The 19,887-nt window shown below is 39.1% G+C and overlaps 1 protein-coding gene across 2 annotated transcripts in view; it reads right to left on the reverse strand.

Moving 5' to 3' along the window:
- LOC138199361 (guanine nucleotide exchange factor VAV3) overlaps window positions 1-19,887 on the reverse strand; it is a 96,464-nt gene that overhangs the window by 42,023 nt on the left and 34,554 nt on the right. For both annotated transcript variants that reach the window (XM_069151404.1, XM_069151403.1), the window contains exons 3-10: window positions 11,092-11,150; window positions 10,804-10,869; window positions 8,949-9,057; window positions 7,627-7,725; window positions 5,863-5,931; window positions 4,492-4,595; window positions 4,059-4,158; window positions 3,635-3,730 (exon numbers count right to left, since the gene is read on the reverse strand). In XM_069151404.1, the coding sequence (XP_069007505.1) occupies window positions 3,635-3,730; window positions 4,059-4,158; window positions 4,492-4,595; window positions 5,863-5,931; window positions 7,627-7,725; window positions 8,949-9,057; window positions 10,804-10,869; window positions 11,092-11,150 (702 nt within the window). The remainder of the gene's footprint in view (window positions 1-3,634; window positions 3,731-4,058; window positions 4,159-4,491; window positions 4,596-5,862; window positions 5,932-7,626; window positions 7,726-8,948; window positions 9,058-10,803; window positions 10,870-11,091; window positions 11,151-19,887) is intronic.

Genomic DNA, 19,887 nt, shown 5'->3' on the forward strand with positions numbered 1-19,887 from the left:
AACATACAGCACAGCGACATGCCACACGTGAACTTAAGGCTTTGGCTCCAGATATGAAATGAAAAAGGCTGCTGCGAAAAGAACCTTGTCCTGAAATAAATCAGATACTATGTGTGTGCACTCATCTATTGAAGGTGTGTGCAAGTGTGTATCTGAAATTGCTTGCCAGTGCCGAGCTGCAGCGTAAACAAGACATCTAGACCTCAGCAGCGGAGGATAAGGAAGGATGTCATGCATGTCCTTCATACAACACACAACACACAACACACAACACACACACACACACACACACGCACACACAGGGAGATATATATGTCTTCCTGGCACTGCTCAAATCCCTGGTGTCAGTCAAGCTCAACCTGGGCATTATTATCACTAGCAAGACGACAGAGGCCTATTTATCAAACCGTGCTCCCACCTCCACAACACATCCACCGAGATACAGAGGAAGGGAGTGGTCACACTGATAGCTGCGGCCATACATGATGGACTCATTGAGGGAAACGCGTTGCTGCGGTTTCAGGGAGTAGAGGGAGGAGGGGGTGAGGGTGATGATGGGTGGAGGTAGCGAGGAAGAAAAGAGCGAAAGATTGATGACAAAAAAAGAGAGAAAGAAACAGCAAAAGAGAGGCACTAGGGGAGCGAGAGGAGGTGACAAGACATTAGTTGCACAGATTCTGTCTGTCACCGTGCGGGGAAGAAACCCAGCGGATGCTTCACTCGGTGCAGCTCGCTATTACCCGGCTGTTCTGCGGGGATCCGGACCCCTGATGGCACAACAAATTCACTTTGTTCTAACTGATATATTCCCTGTTTGTTTGTTTTTTAACTTTTGGTGGTACATTTGTGTTAAATGCAAATACAAGTGGGGTTTCAGAAAGCCTAATTTATAAGTTTCTATCGAACCCTGTTGGAATCAGCACATTTCTGCCTTAAAAAAAACAAGTAAATAAACTATTTGAAGTGAAGAACACGACATGCATGGCATCTACTTAAAAGGTATATTGTTCTACTATCCCTTAATTTCAAGTTACGCTGCTTTACATTAATTTTCCCCTCAGAAATTCAGATTGAAAATTAAAATGTCCTGTTTTTTCAGTCATCAAATATCTTGTTTGGTAATGTAAAGTGCAATTTTTTAAATCACTTGAGTTTCATTTTAAATTGTTAGATCTGAAAATGACCAAACTGCACCACAGTATTCTTGCTTGTTTGTATGGTTGCAGACATATATTTCACATTTACATTTAAATTCTTTGTCTGAATTTGTAAAAAACAAAATGAAATACTCAAACCACTTGTGTACAACTTTAAATTACCTGCTGGGAATTTCAACAAGTGGAAACCACATGAGTTAAGAAAGGTCGTTCTAAAAGTAATACATGTTGTATTAAAAAAAAAAAAATAACATTTGAACTTTAAGAATTAAATTCCATATATACGTATTGAATTGTTTTTGTCTTCTTTTTGCCTTTTTTTGCTTCCATATGAAGCCGTGTTAATCAGACCATCTTGCACCGATTACCCCTCCAACAGGTCCAGCATTAGCATACATAACATTAACACAAAGTAAAATATTAAATAAAACAGTGAAATCATAATTTCTAGCGCAAGACGGCCCTAACCGTCACAAATGATTTATAACTGCTGATGTTAAAAATTAAAGTCAATATTTTCAAGATATAAATAATACAAACATTATAGGACACAATTCAAAATTTATCATAAAAGAAAAGACTCAGGGACACTTTGGATGATTAACTTGTTCAAATAGTGACTGTTTCCTTTGTCAGTGACACATTAGTAACTTCTCACTGACTTTGTCAGGAGTTTCCACGTTCAGATTTGCTACCACTTCCAAAATACTTCACCTCTCTATCTGCCCGTCTCTCTGATTGTTTGTCTTGCTCTGTCTGCTGCTCTCCCTTTCAGTCCTCACTCCACTTTATCTATTTTGTCTCACCTCCTCCTTGATTGTCTCGATCAGATGACAATTAACGTGCAGGTCATTTCAGACTCACGGTCATAAAGAAGCTACAGAAATAGACGAGAGGAGCCTCAGAGCCTGAAGGACGAAGGCAGGCAGGGGAGAGGAGTGAAAGGCAGTCAACGCTGCCTCTGGTGGACGGATGGAGGAGGGACAGTGAGTCCTCTTGTTCATGAGTTTCTGATTGGCTTCAATGTGCTGAATCAAAAGCTCCCTGATGGGGCCGTGTCATTCACTAAGAGTCCGTGAGTCACTGTCATTTACAATGTCACCTACAATGACAGTATCTGACATCATATGCAGTTGTGTAGTGGAGAGTTTTGGTGGAAATAAGGAGTGATGGATAAATACAGACAGCTTAATTACACAGCTAGTTATGCACAGTGGTGGATGAAATACTGATATCCTTTAATTCAGTAAAAATAGTGAGATCCCAGTGTTTTTAATAAAAGTCCTGCAAGTTTATAAGTTCCAGTTTATAAGCATTATCAGGAAGTTACTTGAAATATAAAAAATAAACATGTATTGTGCTGAATCACTCCTTTCCAACTGATATATTATCATATAAATTACTATTATTCAAGCATTAACATGTGAGCAGTATGTAATGTTGCAGCTGGGTGATGTGTAGCTAATTTAACTACATATTGTTGGACAGTTTGACATTTTTCAATAATTGATTTAACGTTTGTATGTCAACCAACAAAGTAATTAGTAAACAAAGTAGTCAGATAATTGTAGCAGAGTTTCAAGCATTAGCAATCGTAATGAACATTTTCGGTTATCTCAAAACTGTGCTAGACACAGTCCAGTGTTGGAGTGAATATAATGAGTTACTCTCCAATGCGTATCATGTAATATGTTGCAGTGATGCTTCATTTAAAACAAATACTCAACTATTTAGCAAAGTTAAAGATGAATAGAAGTTTTAGATTTTTGTTCTCTGATGTTAACCTGACCTGAGGTGCATGTTTTTGGATGATGGGAGGAAGCCGGAGAACCCGGAGAGAACCCACGCAAGCACAGGGAGAACATGCAAACTCTGCACAGAAAGGCCCAGGACCGGATTCGAACCCGGAACCTTTTTGCTGTGAGGCGACAATGCTAACCACTGCACCACTGTGCTGCCCATGTCTTGTTTTGTCCGGACCAACTATCCACAACCAAAAGATATTGAGTTCATTATCATACAGGCCTAAAAGAACAAGAAAATATTCATATTTAAGATACTGGAATCTTCGAATTTGATAATTTTTTTCATTAGTAAATCACTGAAAACGATTAATCAAATTATCAAAAAAGTTTATGTCAATTAACTAATTGATTAATTAACTAATCATTGCAGCTCAAACAATAACCACTCAAAATATCATAATGTTTCATTTTTTAAACACAAACAGAGGAAAACTGTAAGAAATTAATTTGTATGATCAGACATAAACAACAAAGAGCTCAATATCAGCTGTCTGTACGTGATATATGAATCAAGTTACAGTATGTTACAATAAATAAATAAACACGGTCAGTGTATTATGGAACAAAAAACACATATATAGCCGGTTTGCCAACATTCACAGCATCAAGTGGAGGACTACAAATTTACACCACTAGAACAGAAACAGGACATTAGAGGATGGAGGACTGTACCTGCAGGAGGAGGTGGTACTTCAAGACTCGCTGCATTGGAACCACGAGCAGATCTCTCAGGGTGAACTTGCCATAGTTGGCTCTCTTTGAACATTCCTGTACAAAGAATCAATATAAATGCATTATACATAGAGAATACCATTTTTCACTGGATCCAAAAAAAAGTGGGTAATTTTACTTTTTTTTTTTTTTTTTTTTTTACTTTCTAGAAACAACTGCAGTGAAAGCAGGAGTCTCATTAAAGTTTCATTTAAAAGATCTGCAGTAATGTATGCTGTCTGCTGCAGCGTCATCTGCTGCAGTGCCTCAGGTGCACACTTGAGGGCATCCTCTGATCGTTCAGAGGAGCTGAGAAATGCTTGTCACTGTAGTTGTAAATAACCATTTAATATCTGTTGTCATAAAAAACAGTAAAACGTTCGACCTCTAGCTTCATGCGAAGGTCCTCTCTGTTTTTGCAGATGTCGTCCAGGGTGGCGATGGCCGTCTCTACATGGCTACAGTACTTCCCGTAGATCAACAACCTGAAATAGATTAAACACGTGAAAACCAACAAGAGGAAACAAGGATCGGGTACCTGCACTTTTCTGAAAACCCTATCAAAGAGATTCTTAATCTCAGATGTATGGGATCAGGCTTATTTCATAACTTTACTGAAGAACCAAAGTTCACTGACAGATTGTTATTAAATTGGTCAGACACAGGGCAGTGGGGTGTTAAAAGGTGACTTTTGACAACTGGGTTTAAAACATCATAACAGTTTGTAATGTCTTATATATAAATAATTTATTGTAAGAAGTTTTAGGGCCTACATAAACAGTAGAATAAATACAGAAACTCAGAAGTTCATAGTCTACTTCTCTTTGAAAGTGATGAAGATCTGGTAAAGGTTCTGGGCACTTCTGTGGTTGATTGACTCTTGCATTTCCAGCAGTAAACACTTGTGGACTTTAACCAGGTCCTGGAAAATCAAAAGCAAACAACCTTCAATGTTGATCACCAAAGTCGGGTTACTTTCATTACAGGCTGCAGCCTACAATACAGATCATTTACATTAATCATTTGGTCAATATGTGTAAGAAAATAATGAAAAATGTTGATCAGATTTCCCTAAAACATAATGTAGCGCCGTCGTACGTCTTATTTTGTGTGACCTATAGCTCATCACCATCAGTTATAAATCATTTAACACGAATAACCTCTGCAAATCCATAAGTTGTTATCAAAGTATGGGACAATTATTTCACATATTTTACAAAGAATTCAGTTTGCGGTTCTCTTTTAGTCTCGGTTTCAGGCAAACAATACGTTTTAGCTTAAAGCAATAAAGTAATAATACAATGTTTCTCTTTGTATGGGTACTTTTTAACCACCCTAACCTTTGTTCTCTGGGAAAAACTAGTCTACGTTCCCATCGGTTTTAGTTTTACTTTGTCTTTCGGGATAACTAGCAAATGTTGGCATGTTAAAATGCTAAGCTAACAGTAAGCAAAGAAAGTCAGAAAGTTAGCACTGTCATAGATAGCATGTTACATTAGTATTAATCACATAGCACTGCTGTACAAAGGTTGCACGTCACGGTTAGACTCAGTTTTACTTTACTTGATGCAGATAAAAAGCTGCATGAACTTTTAGGTTCAAGTTGTAAAATACAATTATTTTTCGTCACGATAAGCTATTGACAGTGTGGAAATACTGCAGCCATCAAATGGATGTCGCGATCGGTGGTTATGACATGAGAAGTCGTCTTTGCGGTATTCTTGACATTGAATTGGTTGAGAACACTGTTGCTAGGCAACATCAACATCTGGAGGCCACAGAGGCCAACAACAAATGAGAAGGGTGGCTGAGATAAAGCAGGAAAAAGATGAGGCCATTGAGAACATCAACATTTTCATCAGACATTAAATTCCAAAGAGAAACTCTGAAACCTTTCTGAAATTACGACGTAATAATTTACCATCCGACAAAAATGAATCTAAAAAAAAAAAAATCAGCAAATACGTCACAACTCATGAACTCTGAGCTTGCAGAAAAGTCGGAGGTCGTGATCACCACAAGAGGCGGTATTCATACGAACTTTTCAAACCCCATCTGACAGCAGCATGAGCCAACCTTAGTTTTATTATTTACACTGTGCTCTTCCTCCTGTGACGTGTCAAAAATATCTTCGGGGAATATGTCCATTCAAAGAAGAAAAGTGTGACTCCAGGTAGACGATGACTTACCGCGATATTGACAAACACCTTCTCCATCTCGGCCATCGACAAAAACACGGTGAGGGGCGTCATAAAGTGCTGCCGGAGAGAGAGAGAGAGAGAGAGAGAATGAAGCTCGTTCCTCTGGAGTGGGAAAGTCATTTTGCGTGAGACGCTATTATATTATGAAGCCAAGTTGCAAAAGAGCTGCAGTCAGCAAAAACAAGGATGACTGTCTGGGTCACGACAATAATCTCATTTTCAGAGTTTGCAATTTAATGATTTCCTCTCAGAAAACTCCCGCCGCATATTCACCTCTACATCTCAAAGGAGCAGGCGTGCACAAACTAAATTCCACCATCCACTTCATATCGAAGGTCATCTACTGAGACGCTCCGCTGGGAAATCAGGCAAGGTCTTTTAGCAGACGTGAACGCACACAATGGGGAGAAGACAAGTAGCTGTGGCTCGGGGGGGGGGGGGGGGTTAGAGATGGCGGGGCTCCTACAGTCCTATAGAAGTGCAGGGTAAGGTGGAAAACACCTGCGAGAAAAGGGCTTTTCAAAGAGTTCAGGTCTTGTAGGCCAGTTTGTCGTAAGGAGTGCTGGGATTACTTTTTACCCACTACGAAATTTGAAAATAAAAATATACTCTTTAACTTGTTAACGCTCTCTGGGAGTACAGATTGATATACCACCTAATTGGGTTTTTTTCCATTATACCCCAAGACTGGTCATTACAGTGAGTCAATTTCACAGTTTCTCATGATGCAGGTGATAAGGAGGCCAAATTGTTTTCTAGTGCTTTTGTCATCCTATAAAAGTGGGACTACAGAAAGTTTACTCTCTTTTCTGGACGAAGAATAACTGCATCTCTGTCATATTTAGGGGAAAATTACATTTTGATTAATAATTTACCTTTTTTCTAATACTGAAATTAGCGAAGTGAAGTCTACCAAGTGAGTTGGAAAATTATCATTTTCCTAATTTCACTCACACATAAGTAACATTATTCCTAAAATGTCACAATTGTGAACAAAAACAAATATACGCACATACTTGACACCAGTGTGTTTTTTTTTCCCAACAACTTGATGTAATGATTAAGAACACGTAAACGAGTGAATGTTTCCAAGAAACGTACAAAATCTGAACTCTACTTTGCTGAATCAAACACAGCATGCAAATTTCAGTCAGCGGAAAGCAGTGATTCCCAAACTGTGGTTCTTGTACGACTGGTGGTACGAAATGCTCCGCGTGGTGGTGTGCGAGAGCCGTGCTAAAAGGCCTAACGATTGGATGAAAAATGAGCTAAATTGTCATTTAATCTTGATTTATTACAGACAACAGTTGCTCGATAGACACATGACATTACAGTGATGTAAACATTAGTTTCTAATAACTTTTTTAAGCTGACATCAGGTCACGTTCGTCACAGCATAACGCAAACGGTTGCTTGACGCGGTCGGAGTCAGACTCCTCAGTGGTTGGTTTTGATAATACGATGAAGTCCAACAAACAGTCAAGAGGAAAGTGGCGTTGCTGAACCCGACAAGTCAGACAAACCTATCAATGCTGAAGAGGAGTCTACGGTCCTGCTGTTGATATGCATCCTTTCTGAGGCTATATCGTTGCGTCAGTGAATTTGATTTAATGAAAACCCTTTTGAACCGGGTACTGAGGACATTTGGTTTGGTACCATAAAGGTAGAAGGTCTGAAAACATTGGGACCCTCCGGTATAAAAAGATACGACGATGTCCTCACAATGTCAACCGTCAGTGAGCCAGCTTGTACCTTTTCTATAGACTCCAGGGTCTCAGTGTATTTCTCCTCTGTCTGCTTGATCTCTGTTAAACAGCAACTCCTGATGTCAGTCTCCTGCTTCTGGAACGCCTACACACACACACACACACACACACACACACACACACACACACACACACACACACACAGGTGTGTTACTGTGTGTCAGCGCTGTGGGCTGACAAACTGTTGAGCCTTCAACCAGATGTAGCCGGTCCAACCCTTTGAGCAAGGTCAGGGAGTCACACATGCCAGCTGAACCGTCTGCCAATTATCAGGAAACACGAGGATTTTTTTTACTGAACAAAGCATTTATGATGTCGGCCAAAATAGAATTAAGCAGCAAAATTAGCTCTTTAGTATCTGCAGGTTTAAAATGGTAGCAAGAAGGTATGTTTCAAATTAGTATCTAGTGCAATAATAGACGTAGAAATAGAAAAAACAAATCGATTAGAATACTTTAATGAATAAAGACTTTAGATCAATTATGTCATATACAGTATATAGAGGGTATAATCACCTGAAACTGTAATTTATGTTTTCATTACCTTACAATGAGACCTAAATATCAACAAAGGGACCAGATCCTCTTTGACAGTTGCACTGTCTAGATTTGGTAGTCCAGAAGGGACAAACCAAACACTGACTCTAGGGAGGGACGTCACGTTTTTTGGCGAGTTTCACAGCAAACGTAGATTTTCGTACACGCTTTTAAGGGGAGAGGTCTTCAGTTGGTTACAATCCTACACACTGCTCCTTTAGCCTGAATAACAGTTTTCAAATCAGCTTTAATGGGCACATATAGTAGATATAAAGGTCGCAAAATGGGCTATGTGGAAATTAAACCACCGAGTTCAACAATATTACAAATAATGTTGTTATAGTTTATTAGCCTTATATTTATTCATCAGCTATGATTTCTGTTTGTAATATTTGGACAGTTTTATTTGAGAAAGTTATGAAAGACTATCTCGGTACACACATCACAAACTGTCAGCGTTTTTTTTTAAATAAATTTCAACCAAAGTTGCAACATTTTTAGGCATTGTCAAAAAGTCATACGTTTCAATAAATACATGTTCTCAGAAATTAGGAATTTACGCATATATGTTAAAACAAATCATATTTTAACATTCGCCATCTGGAAAATCTGAATACAGATGTGACAGTGGGTTTAATTGTCCTATCTGTTTTTTGTCAAGAAGGAGATGTACACTTCCCAAAACCAGCCTATTTCTTAAACACACATGGTGACGTGTTGAACTGTCCAAACATCAGTATCAGTGAGTGAAGTCACAGAGAGGTGGACAAACCGGAGGAGGGATGGCTTCCGTCTTCATCAGGTCCTCATAGATCTCGCCGCCATCCTCATCATCGTACACGCAGTCATACAGATCCTCCTCGTCCTCCACTCCGTTCTCACTGCAGCACACATGACAGAGTATGGTAGTGACATTACATTACATCACGCAGCTGTTTGATGCTGAGTTTTACAGTGAGTGGGTAATGGTTTTTACTCCTCATGCCGACCACATGAAAGGGTCACACACACAAAAAAAACACCCTCGGCTCTGGTTTTTCAGATTTTAATACTGTGCTGCAAATCTTGTTAGTCAGGGACAACACTTAATCCACGGCTGTGAAAGTGGCTCAGGAACACGTACAAAGGCAAAGACTTTTCATGTGTGCCGGCACAAGCCTGTTCTGACTGCTCATGTCTGAGCCAATTACTGTGCCAGCAAGTGGGCTAAGGTGACGTGACTCACTGCATGTGTGTGTGTGTGTGTGTGTGTTCCTGGACTTTTTATACATGTAACTGAGAACCAATGTCCTCAAAGGAAATGAAGCATGAGAGGAACATTGTCAAAAAAGGACTTGTGCATACAGCATGTAAAGGACTAAGACTTGTCAGTGTTCAGGTTTATTAGGGTGAAGAGTAGAGGGCGGGTGAAAAGGTGAGGATTAAACATTGACAATGTAGGCTCTTGACTTCAAAAGATTTAAAAAAAAAAAAAAAAAAAAATTTAAATTGTGCTAACCTTTATACACTTATATTGGTAAAACAAATGATGTTTAAGAAATTGTCAATACGTTCGGTGACTGTGGGCCATGTAAGTACATAATAAATACTTAAAATCTCCAACTCACTGGTCATTTACATGACATGTATTTCTATTTTTAGAATTGAATGTCAGTAATATTTATTGACATTTCCACATTCAATAACTCTCCTGATTCCAGCCACACTGGCAGCCTGTTGTGAAGTTTCAGTATTTCTCCCTTTAAAATGTAACTCAAAACCAATCCCATATTATCTATATTTGTTAATAGTTTATATTCATATCCAGTTAGATTCTAATGCAGCCGACAGTAAACGAATATAAGCTTTATCAATTAACAGACAACTACACTGGGTGACTATCAAAAGGTGTTCACTAGAATGTAAATACATTGTTGTAATAAAGAGCAGGAAGAAATCGGCAAAAACTTGTGCATAAATTGGGACCTAACACATTCAGTCCAAAAATATTATAAACTACATTCAATTTTAAAAATCCATATTAAACAGGCCACAGTCAACTGTTTTTATTGCCGCATTGCTTTTCATGGGATTGTGCCAGCAGTTGTGTTTTGCAGCTGAGGAGGATTATGTAATGTTATTATTTAGTTCCTTCTTCACAAGTTAATTTAAATAAAAAAAATTCAAACGGCAATTTCATGATGGTTTCAGTTGCTATCATATGTCAGTCACAAGGTCTATCGTGTTTGAGGGGTTGGCAACTATCTTTGAACTTTTAAGGATATTTTTGTACCCAAAAATCTGTCATTTTAAATCTGCAAAGCTTCCATAAATGTTTGCATCAAATGTGGGCTCAAATAACAGATGATGAATTCACAGTCCCACACAACTTGTGGTTAAATGAGAAACGAGGCAAGCGCATGCTGAAAGCCTCGGAGGAGGTGGCTGCCTTCCAGACGAGACCCAGGGAACAAATCAGCCTCATCAACAACAGTCTGTAGATTTTTAAACGGTCGGGAAACTGGAGACAAAATCAACAGTTGACTTTCTAAAATCAAATTCTTATGAAAACCTGAATAAGAGAGAAAAGTATGATTGTCCATCCGAGAAGGTTGTTATGTAGGTAGGGAGGAGCGCAGGAAACCTACTCTATGAGGTCCTCCAGGTGGTTGTAGATGTCCTCATCTTCAACACTCTCCTCTGTAGGGAAGGGCCTGTGGAGGGAAAACAGAAAGCACTCTGTTAGGTTTAAAATCTCATATCATGTCATATGATAATGCATCATATTAAATAACAATTTATTAATTTTATATATACAAGTTTGTAAAAAAACAACTACAACAACAAAACAGAACATCTCAACATGATCACATTGTTTTACATATTTAAATACAAAGAAATACAATTGTATTGTTCTGGATTATGTGATATCATACCTGATTCCAGTTTGTTGTGTAATCATTGTGTGGGAAAGTTTAGATAGTGTGTCCATGACCTGAAAAAAAAAAGATGGATATGTTATTTTATCTATATTTTTAAACTACTCATAAAAAAATTACTGAAAAGAAAGAGTTGTAACTGATAAAGGGATTTTAGTTGTTGTTTTGGTCGTGGTTCTGTAAAGCTGCTGCATTTCTGAGAAGAGACACATGAGGGCAGCATCGTCAAACACTTCATCCCACACACTTGCTAATAACAGGCATATTGTTCCATTTAAATTTAGCTAATCACGTTACATAACCTGATCCATTTTATGAATTCATGAGTAAATAATCATTTTCCTGACACCATTATAATACGGTGTGTTTTCACACACCCATGGGCCACATTTTGTCCTGGTTTGCATCTAAAGTTGTAACATCAATGTTGGGGAGTAACTAGCTACATGTAACAGAACTACACAATTAGATTACAACATAAAAGTAATTTTAATTAGTTACAGTTACTGAGGGGGAAAAAATTTAATTTGCAGTTACTGTTCAAACTTTTGCAACAAAAGGGGTTTTAATCTGAATATATTCTATTTGGGAAAAAGCGTATATGTTGTTATAAAACAACAATTAAACAGCCTTCTGTCTACGCTCAGACAGGCTCCATTCATTTGACAGTATGCACTCAAATTTTGAGCCTTGTTTTTGATTGGTTCTCTTATTTGAATTGGCACCGCCTCTCGCCTGCCAATCAAATCAATGTGCATCGCTCCTTTTGATGGTTCTATCATCAGCACGGAGACGACCTGAATCTAGACTTGATTTGAGGTTCCGGTGACATTTTTCCTTCACTGCAGTCAGTTATAATCTTCATCGTTGGGATTTGTTTTGGTGGTGGAGCTTTAAAATCAAAACATTCCCATCTTTATTCAAGTTACTTTGAAGAACTTTGGATAAAACTTGGACAGTAATCAGTGTTGAATTCTGCCGTGAGCCTCAAAATGACGACAGTTTACGTTTTATCTTTCAGGACTCTTCAGCTTTATTGCCCGGTTTAAAACATTTGTAACAAAACTAATCAAATGTAATAAGTTACATTGCTTTGATGAAATAATTTAAATAGCTACATCAACAGGGGAACTAAACTTCACCCTTTTAAATGTGGAAAGTAACTTCCCCACACTGTATACATTACACATTATATTTTGATTTAATGACGGAGGAACAAGGTGCAGCGAGAGGTGTACAATGCTGCTACACAATATGACTGCTCTGACACAGTCAACAGTACAGTAACAGCAGACCAGCATCACATGACCTGATCAGTAATTGGTCGAGCAGCCGTACCCAGCGGCCTCACGGGGCTGACAAGATTGCTATTAGTATGACACATAATTTCACGCTGCTGTGCTCAGTCCTGCAGTGACCTTGACCCTCTCTATGAGTGTGTGTGTGTGTGTGTGTGTGTGTGTGTGTGTGTGTGTGTGACCTGCTTGACAAATCGCTGCCGCAATCACCTTGTGAATACAGCTTAATTGTGCGAGTCAAAACTCAACAGGGAGCTTTTGTTCTTTCCCGTTTTTTGCAACCTGCCCATAAACCTTTTGTTCTGTGGGTCATTCGTGTGCACGCTCGCATTCACACTGACACCTCACAGATGCAGCATAGATACATTTGGCCCGGAGCACAAGCTCTCGAGGATCAATACTGATCACACAACTCGTCCCTTCCCCCTCCAGTAAACAGAACAAAGTGGCACACAAAGGACAGACACACAAACATGCTGTTTCTACTTTTATCCTTTCAGCTTTAAACTGTATGCAAAACTGTAGCCGGTTTTAATCCGTTTTTTATCTCTAATAGATAAACAGAACAGTGTTGAACAGATGCACAATATGTTCTCAAACTGCACAACATCCATCACGTCAGAAGTGGAAGACAGTGACTGACATTTCATGCTTCCTAAATCTGTCACGTCCTGAATGTGGCACAGCATTTAATTGTGGAGCCCATCGGACACGTCGGAGGCATCGCTTCATTAGTTGTAGCTGATGATCAAAGGGATAATATCCGCAGCTGAACAGTGGGAGGATGTGCTGTGGTGTGTTTGTGACGGCGTGCAGCGCCGCAGCGGTGGGTGATTACACATCACGGGAGGAGGTGGAGTCAGTGTTTCAGTCATGGAAAAAAAAAAAAAAAAAAAAAAAAAATATATATATATATATATATATATATATATATATATATATATATATAGTGGCTATTGTGCTGCTCATAGTAACTAAAACACACATTGAATTTCTGGGTTTTTGTTCTCACTTGAAAAACATGCACACAAGTAGACAGTACAAGTAATGTCCGCCAGTATTTCTTGGAGCCCCCACAAGCGCCGCAAATAAGGTATGACAGCCTTTATGTAGCCTGAGAGACCAAATCGAGGGCGCAAAAAGGACTGTCAAGCTCTCTTTGCTGCTTCTTAAGCTTATCGCTGTGAGCGTACTCACATATTTGAGAGCGACTTTGATTAGCAGCATTTTTTATCAACTCAAAAGCTCTTTCTTTGGATTTAAGTGGCTGCATACTAGGAGGACAATGTTTGAAGTCAAATCTGACAGAATTAAAGCAAGGGGAACAAAAATGGTAAATATTCATGTTTCATTTTCTTTTTTTATCATAAAAAATTTACAGGTGCTCCATAAATACACTGAATCCAAAGAGAAACGCACACAGCTGGTATTGAGAAAACTGTGCTGTTTAGATGTCTGTCAGTTTGTGATGTCACAAACTCCCCCTCATGTCATGAGTCCGCCCTCACCACGGCCCACAAGCCAATCTTTTATAATGTATGTAGAAGAAAACACAGAACTCATTCTGTTGGTGAGCTAGCAAGCTACAAAACTGAGGAAAACCCATAGTTAGTCTGTGTGTATGTGTGTCCCTCAGAAAGAAGACAGCCAATCAGAAGAGAGGGTCATTGGTAAGCGAGGGCATGTTAAACATGTTTTTGAGTACTTAAAACAACAAAAAAGATCTTCTTATGATACCAAACCGCAAATAAATCACCAGTGAAGTTTAAAATATGGGAACTTTAACCCTGTTATGTTTGTTTCTTAGGTACAGCAATGATGTCCCCGGGTCAATGTTTAATCATCCAAAAGTTGTCAGAAACCAAAAAATCCTCATAAATATAGTTTGTACCTCATCACCAGCACCATTACTAACAATTCAATCAGTTTTTAGTGGAATGGAGTTATTCACCCCTCCATACATCATAGTTCAATTAGGAACTCGTTTTCATGAAAAATACATGTTCAAACTATGTTTTAGGTACACTGGAAAAACTTAGATATAAATTGCATTAGTCTACCTTAACATGTATTTTTTTCCTAAATTGTATTTGCATTTTGAAACTTTCTTTTTTTTCATGGGGTGATGTAGATAAATAGAGATGAGACACCTCTGCTGTTCAGGCTCACTCAAAATCAAGCCAAATGAGTCATAAGGATTGAGTTTCAACCAGCTCCTTCCACTTCTCCCCCAAAACACGTCTCCCTTCTAGATTAGTCATTTCTAGAATCACTTTCTGTATTGAGTTTGAAATGACCAGCTCAAAAGCTGACTTGATGTCTATGACATGAGTCACTGCCATCCTGTTTGGGCCTGCCACCATCTTTACAATATTTCTGGCAGACAGTCTCGGCTGATGTGTATTGGGTGAGGATGACCTCTGTTTTTGTCTCGCTTGGAGGAACAGGTGTATCACATTCCTCATCTGATGGTTCATAATCAGTCCCGTTATAATCTGAATTGACCTCAAGACGGTCTTCATCTTCAGACACACCCTCCTCTATTTCACTGTCGTGATCAAGGATGTGCTCCAGAGCCTCCAGGGCTGTCGTCCTTTTGTTTCTGTCGCTCATGTTGTCCTACAGTAAGCTGCTGAGTTGTATGTATCTGCAGAGTGTATAGTTGGTAGGACTCCTCAGCAACCATTTTGTATGTTTCGCCCCTCTCCTGCTAAGTGTGGGCGCAGTTTTCCCGCGGGAGAAAGAAAGGTTCCTGTCAAAATAGTGTCTGTATTTCTCGCACAGGTGGGGTAGTTAGAAAAAGAGTGTATGTGCAAGATTGGGATGAAATAGTGTGTGTGTGTGTGTGTGTGTGTGTGTGTGTGTGTGTGTGTGTGTGTGTGTGTGTGTGTGTGTGTGTGTGTGTGTGTGTGTGAGAGAGAAATGGGGTGAAACATGGTGGGAGGGAGTAAGAAAGACTGTCTCACATGTTCAAAGAAAGAAATGGTCTAAACTTGACCCTTCTGACTCCTTGCAGCCTCCACTTTCACTGCCGGGTCAAATTGACCCGAACATCATCTCTGTAATATAAACCTGCAGGGAGGGGTTGCAAATACATGTTATTTTTTTATTAATTTTTTTTACGTTGATTACACTAATTAAGGCAAGCAGAAGAAGTTTGATACAGAAAAAGTACTTTAAAATATTTGTTCTAGATTTTCAAACTTTGAAACGGGTCAATTTGACCCTCAACATAACATGAGGGTTAAACGTCCCCAGTGAAAATCTGCCCTAAAATAAATTGTGTTCTTTCCCAAGTAAAATTAATTTTGCTGCAAAATATGTATTTTACCGGAACAAGAACACACAACAATCATTTACATGTACTCCTTATGACGGATTTATCACTAATATAAACCAAAACATGTTGCTATTCAGACTGATTGTGTTTACCTAAGGATGCCAAGTGCTGTATGGAAGCTTTTTTCTGCATGCCACTTCAGAAACAACAACCAAAACTGGCACTATACTGTAAGTTGTTTAGGGCTGTCAAGCTATCAGTCCTGCAGCAGATGCCTTGTGGTTAGATTACCAACGTGCCCCTCAGGAAGCAAAGAAACACGGAAAAACAGATTCAGACTTAAGGCACTTGAAGTAGAACTCTGACTATTTATTTTATTTATGTGTGTTTATACCGGAGGTCTCAAACATTGTTTCCTCTGAGAACAACTTTGACAAAATGAAACTGTCCGTGAGTTACTCAAGTTTAGGAGCATTTATTTAAAAAGCTGAGATCTACGCAGATGTTCTCTAAATACTGAAAAGTTTTAATACAAAATATAACATATTTAGGGAGGAGCTCAACTCCTGCTACACTGAGCAGACACAGGTGGAGGGAGAAAGGGGAGATTGTCCACTCAATAATCGATCCAGTCGATAGCGTCGTTCTCTTAGAAGGTTAAAGAATAAATAAATTTAAGAAATAATAAGATGGATCGCCAAATATACTTGGGGTCCGTCCACACAGTATGTCTATGTGTGGGAAACACGGCCTCTTGTTCAAATCTTCCACGATCGACTCAGAAAAGGGTTGTGAGCTACTGGTAACTGCGGGTTGGAGACACCATCTCTTTGCACTTTATCAAAGCAGTGATCAGACCGTCCTTCTGCTGCATTAACAAGCAACTCAAACAGACACGAGCACCATGTTGTGTTAAAAAAGTCAAATTCACATCGGTGCTGTTGAATTCCAAACACAGATGTGGCTGAGTGCACTGACAATGAATCATCAGATACTAAAAGAGAGTCTGGCTCCTTCCAGTTATTAATCCTCTCAGAGTTATTCAACAGAGCTGATGGCGCGCTCTCTCCAATAATGAATGAAGGGCACAACATCCAGAGGCCAGTTGGCAGGTACAACATGTCCGAAGGCTGCGGATCCACTGGGTGTTGAACAGAGTTTTGGAAGCTTTCCAGTTGTGGCTGGCAGGTGTTTTTTTTATTTCAGGAGGGATGAGTCATAAACTGCTTTTTGGCTTCATGACACACACATTTATACAGAAAACTGACCATCTGCACACAGCAAGGATGTCTTCTCGAAGTCGCACAAGTATTTAATCCATCAGCAGTCGCACCACTAATAATAGAAATGTCAAGAAAATGTCTACAAAGGAAATGAGAGGTTTAACTTCCAAGAGGCAAATACATAAGTTTAGCATGAAACTTCATTAGTCAGCAAAGCAAAAATACTGTTCTCAGAGATGATGCAATACTTATAATACATCACAATGCAATGAAGCTGAGACAGCAACAAGGAGACATCATCTGAGACTTCAGTGCACAAATCAAAAGGTCAAAGGCTCAGCAGCAGCAGTCATGTACTGTAGCAGCAGATGATGAAGGCTGACAGGCTCTTTGATGGAGGCTAATAAACCTGCCCGGTCTGACCACGGCTGAAACGCTGGATCAAGTGATTCACAGCAGACCAATTAAAGCAGGATGAGGGATGGGTCTGCCCAGAAGACAAAGTACACACTGTGTGTGTGTTTACATGTCTTTCTATGGTTATGTGAACCTATTTTGATTTAAAAAAAAAAAAAAAAAAAAAAAAAAAAAAAAAAACATATCCGTGTGGGCAAACACGTTGTGAGGACGTTTAGGCTGGTCCTCACAACTTGAGGCTAATGTCTTGGTTTTGGGGTTAAGGTTAGGACTATAAATTTAGGTTAGGGTTGGGGTTAGCATGGGGGTTTTGTTGATGGGGAGGGATTAAGAAAAAACATTACATCACTGAGTGTCCTCACAAAGACAGAGAGACCAACGTGTCGCTGACAAGCGGCAACCAACAGTGACGCCACCAGTTGGCTAAAGCCTCGAGTTTGGTATGTCTGTCATGGCCATCCTGCTGTTTTGGAGCTAGACGTGACCATATTTGGACGAGCGGGTGAAGAGTGAGGGGTGGATCTGACTCGATCTCCGAGGAGACTACAACCGTCCACCTATAGTGGAAACCTGCCCCCCTAAACATGATGCTTTTTGTGGCCTAATATCTAATTAATGACACAATTATTTTCAGATGGATCACCATAAAAATAATAAAAAGGAGTGATTTTAGCAAATTACGCCATAATGACTTGTGGACTGATATATTGACTTTGTATTTCATGACAGAAGTTGAATGGGAGTCTATGGAGCCAGAGCCTTTTTGGAAACCACCCCTAGTGGCCCTCGGTGGTATTGCACTTCATGGCGCTACTGCATTGGCCTCACTAGTCAGACCCAGAGGCTACGCCCACTTTTATGTACAGTCTATGATTGCTGAATCATCATCATTAATGTACAGTGCTTGGATGCACCAACACATCCATGATGTTTATATTGATATATTCAAATGAACACAGCTACTCCAAACATCATCATTTTATAATTGAGGAGTGGAAACAGAATTGACTCTAATTATATTATAAAATGCTGAAACTCTTCCCTGAAATCATAGATAATATCCATCAAACGTTAATAAGTAATCTTGCAGTCAGATCACTATCACATCACGAAGCCACTGATTGAATTTTAAAGGAGGCTACATCATACATAGGTGACATGTTTACTCTTTAGTCTCCGGGCTCAAACAAAGCCAAATTCTGACATCTACTGATCATCTCTTCTATATTTATTCTGACACATCCTTCCCTGTTTCTCATCTTAGTATGCATTTTGAATGTATAACGTGTCAACAGTTTTATTGGTTTCACACAAAACCCAGCATGCTGTCCCAGTTTTCTGCTCTCCGCTTTTTCTGTGGCTCCTTTTATTTTCTTTCCTTTTTTTCCCTCAATATTACTGATTACCGGCTAAAAATAGAAACCAGTTAGGTAATCCACTGGAATACATACAGTCAGTCATGTTATATGGTTTCCTTTAGAAACCAAAAAAAATAATTTCTGTTTACAGATGGCAATTAAGATCCTCTACTTGCTTGATTTTGAAATCAAAATAAAGAAAAAACAGATAAATGTTCATCAAACTGACAGATAATCATACATTTTAAAGTCTGTTTTTGACTGATTTTTATATTTCTAAAAATTAAAAAGTAGAAAACAGGGTGTGTTTTTTTAAAAATTTGTATTAATGCTGCAGCATGTACTCACTCTAAAAAGCTCATTTTGTTGCAGAGGTCCGGTCACACTACAGTGCCTACATCCCTCTTCCATAAAACATGTGGGTCAAACACAAAATGTCTCATCGCTGCATCTCTCCTCACACATTCTGATCAAATCACTTCAAGTTGCACACGACGGCATTACGTGTCTGTCTAACTGTGACTGAGCAGGGATCAGCTGTTTGGGTTTTATCACTACACCACAAGGAGATAAATCATGAGCTGTTGACCCGACCGCAACAAACGAGCAGGTGCAAAAGCAGCTTCAGAACGCGTTAGCGTCAACGGCGTCCCTCGCTGACTGCTTCAACAGTTATATCAAAGATTGCGATACTCCGCGTCTTGGAGTGTCCTCACAAATAGCATCCTGTATTTGGAACGGCTTCAGTTTGAGACCTAAAACTGTCTCTAAGAGGATAAGTGTTGCTGCCACAGTGAAGAAACTAAAAGCTCCAATTTGGCTTTTGCTCAAAAAAAACTGACTGTGAAAGTTTAATAACACACAAAAAACACCACAAAAAAACTATAAAGGTTTGTTCATCTGTAAATGTCTTTTTTTTTTTTTTTATCACAAATCTATATCAATCAACAAGTCTTTTTTCTTTCTTTTTGGAAATGTTCAGAAACCCTTTTATGCCACTGTCGCTCTGTTTGCTGGGCAGGCTTGATAAAACATTTATGAAAAGCTGGAAGCTTTCACTAAAATCCTGTTTCTATTTTCAGAGAAATAAACCCAAAAGTCTCCTCCATCATATGCTTTTACCATCTAACATTTCACTGCTGAAACAGTTTGGACAAAAAGGACATGGGAATATTTACCAGCCTGCACTGAAAAACGGACGATAATCTACATAAAAA

This window comes from Embiotoca jacksoni, unplaced genomic scaffold, assembly GCF_022577435.1.
Source record: "Embiotoca jacksoni isolate LCO1_2020_lvr unplaced genomic scaffold, fEmbJac1.0.p SCAF_17, whole genome shotgun sequence".
NCBI lineage: Eukaryota > Metazoa > Chordata > Actinopteri > Embiotocidae > Embiotoca > Embiotoca jacksoni.